The sequence below is a fragment of the Canariomyces notabilis genome (assembly GCF_033297395.1).
Source record: "Canariomyces notabilis strain CBS 508.74 unplaced genomic scaffold N656scaffold_42, whole genome shotgun sequence".
Lineage (NCBI taxonomy): Eukaryota > Fungi > Ascomycota > Sordariomycetes > Sordariales > Chaetomiaceae > Canariomyces > Canariomyces notabilis.
Window position 1 is genome coordinate 18,465 of NW_027041864.1, and position 7,590 is coordinate 26,054.

Consider the following 7,590-nt stretch of genomic DNA (forward strand, 5'->3'; position numbering starts at 1 on the left):
AATGTGGGATGTCACTGGTCTGGGTGTCCGGGCCGGACCGGCTATGGCCTGGAACCAGGGATCTGGGTAGGGCTTGGAGCTGTGGCGTGACCGGGAATCTGCGTGTGGCCGGGTCTGGGTGTAGCCGGGGATCTAGGTGTGGCCTGGATCCATGGATCTAGATGTGGCCTGGAGCCACGGATCTGGGTGTGGCCTGGAGCCACGGATCTGGGTGTGGCCTGGAGCCACGGATCTGGTGTGGTAGGATCTGTGCTTCGATTTCCATCCTTTGGCCCAGATTTTCGCCGGGATCCCGGTAGCACGGGGCTCTGCCATTTGCTATAAATGCAACTTACACCCATGAAAACAAATACAATAATGAATCTTGCCAACCTCCAATTCGTCTATGATGCGGCCTGAGCTGGTGCAAAATCCAGTCCACGATCTTTTGATTTGTAACTGCATTGATGGTGTGCTGGCGATTAGTCACACCATCTTCTTTCTTCATACAGAGCCCGTACAGGAAGTCGCTCGAACATACTCTCGGGTCCTCAATTGCCTAGCATTCCTGAGGAGCGATGCAACCACCAAAGAGCTTGCATGGCTTGCAAAGCGAAAGCATACGAATAGCATCCTATGGATGCTTGCTGAACCCACTTTACCCTCGAAGCGCTGGTCGTTTATCCAGATCCTCGCCATAGGCGCTACGGAGGCAGTCGTCGCTATCAAAACGAGAGCGTCAGAGTATATAGAGCTGAGACGTGCTTTGCCGTTGTGCCTGCAGGATATACAGAAAGAAGCCGAAGATAAAGGAGAGATCCCCAGACTGACTTCCACAGAGGACATTACATCATGTGGATGTAGAGTTAGTTCCTTCCCAGAAGGAATAGTCAAGGGCGACGATGGCGGCTGGAAGGTAGCAAATCGCGAAGAGCTGCCCGCCTCTTTTATCACTGTCAAAGCGTCCGCGAATCAGATGCTGTGGCTTTCGCAGTACCCAAGCTTCTCCCCGGTCCTGCGCGCTCTTCGAGAACGCTTCGGTCCCGCCGAGATTGAGATCCCGCACGTTCTTGCACTAGATGCCGCAGTGAACATAGGAACCTTTAGGCAGACGTTGTACGATTGGTTAAATGGGGTTGATATATTTATCTATGAATTCGAACATATGCTTGTCGAGGGGGTTGAAACTCGATATCCATGTCAACAGAGCATGCAAACATAACGGAAGAATATTTATAATATGATATGACTTGGCGTTCGTACTACTTGATTTATCGGGAACGAACCATCCATCCCACTTCATCGCAACCCGGCCTACCTACCACTCCCCCCCGAGCTCTCTAGGCTCTGTCCCAGTACCCTCTTTGTCGTTCCCCTCACTTGCGCCCCCAGCGCCTCAGAATCCTACCATGGGCCTTGGTTCTAGGACGTCGACGCCAGATTGTTTATCTAGCCAGTATATCAGCATGCTCCTCTCCCACACCCTCTTGAACATCTCCACCTGCAGCGAAGCGAGGTCCACTAGCGAGCTTTTTGAGTTCGTGAGGTCACGTGGCTAGCAGGTCTTGTTGTTAAAATTATCTTGCTCTAAATAAAACTACTATATTGGGTTGCAAGGGAGACCCAGAAGGATCCCCGCGCTTAGGCCCACCTTCGAACTCACCAGAGCAACAGATCACGATTGGATCTGTGTTTGTGCTTCCGGAGGCGGGAGTTGAGAGGGTGGCGAAGCGGACCCGGCATCCCGGGTCCGGGAGGTCAGGCAAACAGGATTGCCAAGCACCCGCAAACGCGGATCGGCTTGCCCGGTCTCGGGCGGGGGCTCCTCTATCCCCGGTTACAGGGCGCCAATCTCATTATACTCGACGTAGATTTATGGCGAACCAAACTGCTGAGTATGAGGTCTCTGGGCCTCAATCCTATGCATCGACAATGGCAGACGAACGTATTGTCGGCATTATTCGAGTTCCGTTGAATGCCTTTACCTACCAGCCCGGTAGGGGAAGAGGCCAAGACGCGGCAGCCGTTAGGCGTCTTTCCCGCCTCTTCGGGAAGGATTGCCGGCCCGACAAATGGGAGCATCATATCAAGGGCGAAATCAATGCCGCGACATATAACAGAGTATTGCTCGCACTCGGCATCTCCGAAGCCGAGTTGCGGAGCACCATTCAAACAGGCAAATACCCACTGGTACCTCTTCGGAGATGCATCCTCTGTCTTGATGGACGGCAGAGAACCGCCGCGGCTCGAAGGAGGTTTGGGAAAAATTTTTACTGGCCCGTGAAGCTTTACCGCAATCCCAACGTATCGATCTTCTCGCGCCAGACCAAATATCCAGACGGCGAAATCTGCTATCACATCTTCAGTTTTGAGCTTGGGAAGACGGATAAAGCCGAGAGTTGGAGACTGGAGCTGTCAGAAGACAAAGAGAAAATACTCAACCTTTTGCTCCGGAAGGAAAACGGGAAACTCAAGAACAAGGACATCATAGAATCACTCTGGGAGGTTCTCCAATTTCCCGGCATGAGGAGAGGATTCAAGCTCGGAATATGGCACAAGTATCTCGCATTACTCTGCTCCGAGAACTTGGTACGATACGTCCGCCGCATCTTCGACATCTTTTTTTGGAAGATCACAGCCGGCAATCCCCCCCTGGTACCATATTTCGACGACGACTCTATCAGCTGCGTACAGCGCCGTAATCCCTCGAATAGCGCCGATAGACGCTATATCCGACGGATGGTAGATACGGGCCAATTTCTCCGTGGCGTAAAAGACGCGTCGGTCCGGCAAAGGATTAAACAAAACCTATTCTCCCTCAACGTCATTGTTCCTAGCTTCGAGACGTTGCACCAAAACATGATATATTTCTCGATCGGGGCCAAGATCTTGAGAAAATATATCGTCGACGATGAGCCCGATAAGTTAAGGAGGAATGGAGGCGACGCTCTGTTCCAGAGCCTACGTGCATGTTGGAAACCAACAGCCGAGCCTATCGTGGAGGTTGCGGAAGGCGTTGTTCAGCGTCTACTCTCCTTGAACACGGAATTGGCCTGCTATCTGCTCTTCCTCGACGGTCAGAGGGACTTTCCTCATCTATCGAACGACCCGCTGCTCCAAGACAGGCGCGGTGAGCCCCCCCCGGCAGCTGGCAAGGACGATTGGTACGTCTTCCGGCGCCGCGCCCGAGCGAGACAACTTGGCTTTCGCACGACAAAAATCAGTCGTGGGCTCGCCGAAGCGCCCCCGTTGCCACGTCCGATGGAGTGGAATAGGGATACGCAAGCAAAGGACTGGCGAGGCGGAAAGCCATCCGTTGGAAATTTCTTTGACCTGCGGCGCGACGCCTTCCTGCCCACCCTCCAACAAGCCGGTTGTAGAAGAGACGTGACGGCAGCCTTCGTGCAAAAGGATTTTATGGAGGCCTTTTTCGGCCCTTGTTCGTACATGACTGAAGGACCAGAAATGCCAATCAATTGGTCTGCTCCGGGTGGGCTAAGCATGCAGGTCGACGACGAGGAACAGGTCACACGAGACGCAGGTCCTGAGGAACCGATGCAGGTCAACGAGACCCTGCTCTCTGCACACGGAGGTCAGGCCTCCAGCCTACCCAGCCAAACGCAAGAAGTTCGGCATGAGCTTTCCTTCCCTATGCAGGAGATCACTCCGCCTCTACCTGATGGGACGCAAGCGCCAATACCCAATCCAACGCCAGTAGACGTGCAAGCGTCAGTGCTTGCCGAGACACTTGAGACTCCGCCTCCCAGAGGCGATCGGAACAGCGATCGCAGGCCGCCCAGACGGCGGGATAGCAAGCCACGCAGCAAATCCCCCTCCTCTCGGACTCCCATCTCCCGAAACCGCCGAGAACGGCCTAAAGCGGGGCCGCCACGGTCCCCAATCTTGCCTCCCGGTCCTACCGGCCCAACAGCTACAGAAGAGCTGGCGAGACAATCCCGAGCGCCTGAGCCCGTTGAAGTGCCAGAGAGCCAGAACACATCACACGAGGGGCCGGTACAAGAGCCGATCCCAGGGCCGATAGCCGATCCCACACAGGACCCTGCGCGGTCTCAGAGAGCAGAAGCCCGACATCGAGCCGAGAAGAGCAATCCTAATGAACGCTACAGGCAATTCAGACGGCCGAATCGCGAGTCACGCAGCAGGTTCCCCGTCCCCCGAAATCCTAACTCTCGAAGCCGTCGAGAGCGGCCCAAATTTGGGCCTCCACGATCTATAATCCTCTCCCACAGCCCTACTCCCAGTTCCTAGCCCTCCAGGGGCTGACACAGCTATAGAAATGCCGCCGAGGAAGTCTCCGCGGAATCCCACGCAAGAGCCCCAGCTCCCTAAGAGTCCGGTCATTCAGGGGCAGGGGCTCGATGAGACACAGAGCCCTTTACAGCAATCTCCTACGACAGAAACTGAGGAGACCGATGACGGGCCAGATCGGGCGAAGGGAGCGCCGTCGAATCGATCTCCTATCCGGCCACCCAGTCCTCCTCTGGTCCCCGATCTCCCCGGAGCCGAACCAACCGGAGAAGAGCCGTCGGGACGGTTGGCCATATATCCTCCGAAGAGCCAGACACGTGCGGCCCAGTTTCCCAAGTCAACCATGTTTACGGACGAGCGCACGGAGAATCAAGAACTCATGCCCCATCAGACGGAGGATCCTATGCAGCAGGAACATCTACAGGATGAGGAAAACAGACTACGCGGCTGGTCCCGAGCCAGGTCCCGCAGCAAGTCACCTTCGTTTCGGAGTCCGATTTCCCAGAACCGCCGAACTCGGCGTTCTCCGATCGCTCCCCCAAGGCTCCCTACTCAGGTTCCCAGTCCTCCGGGAGACGAAACAGCTAGCGAGTCTTTGAGGCGATCCCAAATCTATCCTCCGCAGAACCAGACACAAGAGTTTCTGCCCCGCGCGAGGTTTTCATCCCTACAGACACAGGAGCGTTCGCTTAGTCAGCAAGAACCTCCTACGGTGCTTAGTCGGACACAACAGGACCTTATACAAGAGCCTTTGCCTTCTCTAGCAACAGAGCACCCGCCTCAGGCTGATAGTAGCACCACTAACCGCCTGGTTAGGAAGACACCCTCGGAGCCTAATGCGGTGTCTAGCCCTTTGCGAACCGAACGCTCCCCATCTAATAGGGGCAAAAGACGGAAGCTATCCCAAGATGCAGCTATTTACTCGGACCAATCACTCGTCGAACCGCGCAAAGAAGGCTCTATGGAACCACAGAACGGAATGGGCAAAAGAAAGGCAATCCAGAATGCCGCGGTAACAACAGATATCAAGCCGTTGGGACGCACGAGAAGGGCCGGCCCTCTACAAGACGCGGCCGATCTCGCTTTGTTGGGATTGCTCGAGTTCCCTGAGTATAAGGCACCTTCCAACACGCGGTTAAGGCGTCCGCCAATCCGCCCTCCTGAGACTTCCTCCGGATTCAGGGTTCCTAGTTCATCCTCCACCGAAGAAAGCCCCAGGGGACGACAACCAAAGCGATCTCCCCCCCTGGGGACTTCCTCCGGATTCAGGGTTCCTAGTTTATCCTCCTCCGAAGACAGCCCTAGGGAGGGACAGCCAAGGCAATCTCCAACCCACCTTCCAGGGGCCTATCCATCTTCCGAAGGAAGTCCTAGGGAAGAACAGCTGAGGCGATCCTCCCCCCTTACGCGTTCTCCTATTCTCCCACCAGCTAGCATTGCTAGACAAAAAGACCCCGTGCACGCGGGGTTTCCAAAACCTCCCCAGAGGACCACAAGCGAGACGATGATGTTCGAGGCTTTCTCGGAATCTAGGTTGAGATTCCCTCAAGGAAAGGACTGGAGCGATATCGAGATGGAGTAGGAAGAGCTTTAGGTTTCCAGTAATGTCTCCCATCGGTTTCTCGGCCCAGTTTCTTCAAGCTACTCTCTCGATCACTCCACACCAACTTCAATCACAAGTGTCACAGCAACAAGTGTCACAGCAAGCAGGTAGTTTCTTCCTTTTGCAAGCAAGATAGCTAACCTTCAGTCTGCTAGTTCGGGCAATCATCATAACAACGTATCCGGCTCGCAATCGAAGCTATTTGCACCAAAAAAGTCTCCAGCGAAAAGAGAAAGCGGTTAGATGGTCCGATATATCGCGGTCTACCTTGCGTTGAATGAAGGGCCATGTGAAAAAAAAAAAAAAAAAAAAAAAAAAAAAAAAAAAAACTACACAAGGATGAAACGGCTACAAGAAAACGCAATGGCGAGGCACCTGCCCTTGCTGTTGAAGCTATCTTAGAGCAAAATCAAGGGAGACTGAGGAAGTTGAGATGCAGAGAGCCAAGGAAAGGAGGAAGGCGTTGTGTGACGGATCCTCAGCCCAACAGACCTTTTCTTGCGTGAGAGACGCGCACCCTGTATCTTTCCTCCTTTCTTCCTCAGCTTTTGATTAGCAGAATTGAGTCAGTATTCGCAGTGCCCTCGTGGCTCGCCTAGATGCTACTCGTCTCTCACACGAGTGGTTTGACGAGTAATAGGCTTGGCTGAGCCAGGTGGGCCAGAAACCCGGGAAGACATTAACTGCTTAGTAACTAGAACAAAATACTAAATCTCTATATTCTCATCCGTAAGCCCATGAGGAGTCGTCGTAGGCTTCGCGACTGCAAAGGCAGCTAGTGTCAGTATCGCGGATATAGGCAGTTGTGAATTGCAGTGGGTTCAAAACATTCGGTCACCACCCCGCGGGCGGAGTGCAAATATCTTCTACGCGTATTGGCATGTAGCACGGCTCTCGACTTAGTGCCGCCATAACATAGTGGAGATCGAAAATTATGCGATAAGGAGGTCCAAGAAAAGCGAATTTTCGATTGCTTGGTCGGTTCTCGGATCACTCCCCTACCTGACTCCTCAAGGGACTCCATCATGACATTCTTCGGCGTGGACTCGTACCACGTCAACATTGGAAATGGCGACTGCTCCTAAATCTGCAAAAATGACACCGTTCGCGAGCTCTGGAGAAACTCTATCTAACTGCACCGCTTGCACGCCCACGCAACACGTTGCGTGGCCGCAGCGGGTGTAGAAAGTAGAGCGGCTCAGGGTGCTGCAGACCACCACCACCGGGAAAAAAATTTCGCTGGCGCACGGACCAACCAGCCACCCAACCCCCACCCACAGTTGCCCAGGCGACTACCCCCTAAGCCCCTGAGCCCCTGAATAGTACAGGATGACCGCCGCAATCCCTCCGACTGACGGGAGAGGAGGAGGGCCGGCCCGGTCACCGCACTCAAGTGCCCCCCGACACCCCCTCTTTCCCCTCCACCCTCCGACATCGACGCTATTAAGAAGATAGTTGACGGATTGGTAGCGCTGGCAAACCCAGAAAAGAAAGGGACGGCCAGAGGCATGGGGCAAGACCTCCTTACAGCTGTCCGCAAGATCCACAACGCAGCCCAGGACCAAACGGGCACCATCTCACTGGCCATCCTCCGCAAAGTGGTGGCCGAGGAAGTCAAGACGGTCGTCACTGGAACCCAGGAAAAAAGATCCTGGGCTGCAGTGGCTTCCCAAGAATCCAGCCCTCCCCAGACGCCGGTCACTACCCCAGCAAATATAGTGCCAGCCCGCATCAACAAG

At 54.4% G+C, this 7,590-nt stretch overlaps 3 protein-coding genes across 3 annotated transcripts; all 3 read left to right on the forward strand.

Moving 5' to 3' along the window:
• Positions 1 to 250: 250 nt before the first annotated feature.
• N656DRAFT_509543 (uncharacterized protein) lies at positions 251 to 1,528 on the forward strand. The gene has a single exon (XM_064809891.1). It carries the CDS (start codon positions 386 to 388, stop codon positions 1,199 to 1,201), a length of 816 nt encoding a protein of 271 aa, XP_064665015.1. The 5' UTR covers positions 251 to 385; the 3' UTR covers positions 1,202 to 1,528.
• A 383-nt stretch (positions 1,529 to 1,911) lies between these two features.
• Positions 1,912 to 4,248, forward strand: N656DRAFT_802634 (uncharacterized protein; the record flags this gene model as incomplete). The annotated part of the gene is made up of 1 exon (XM_064818266.1): positions 1,912 to 4,248. One exon carries the CDS (start codon positions 1,912 to 1,914, stop codon positions 4,246 to 4,248), a length of 2,337 nt encoding a protein of 778 aa, XP_064665016.1.
• Positions 4,249 to 4,262: 14 nt separating this feature from the next.
• On the forward strand, positions 4,263 to 6,137 carry N656DRAFT_820259 (uncharacterized protein). Its single transcript, XM_064818410.1, has one exon. The coding sequence runs from the start codon at positions 4,277 to 4,279 to the stop codon at positions 5,828 to 5,830; it is 1,554 nt and encodes a 517-aa protein (XP_064665017.1). The 5' UTR covers positions 4,263 to 4,276; the 3' UTR covers positions 5,831 to 6,137.
• Positions 6,138 to 7,590: the final 1,453 nt, after the last annotated feature.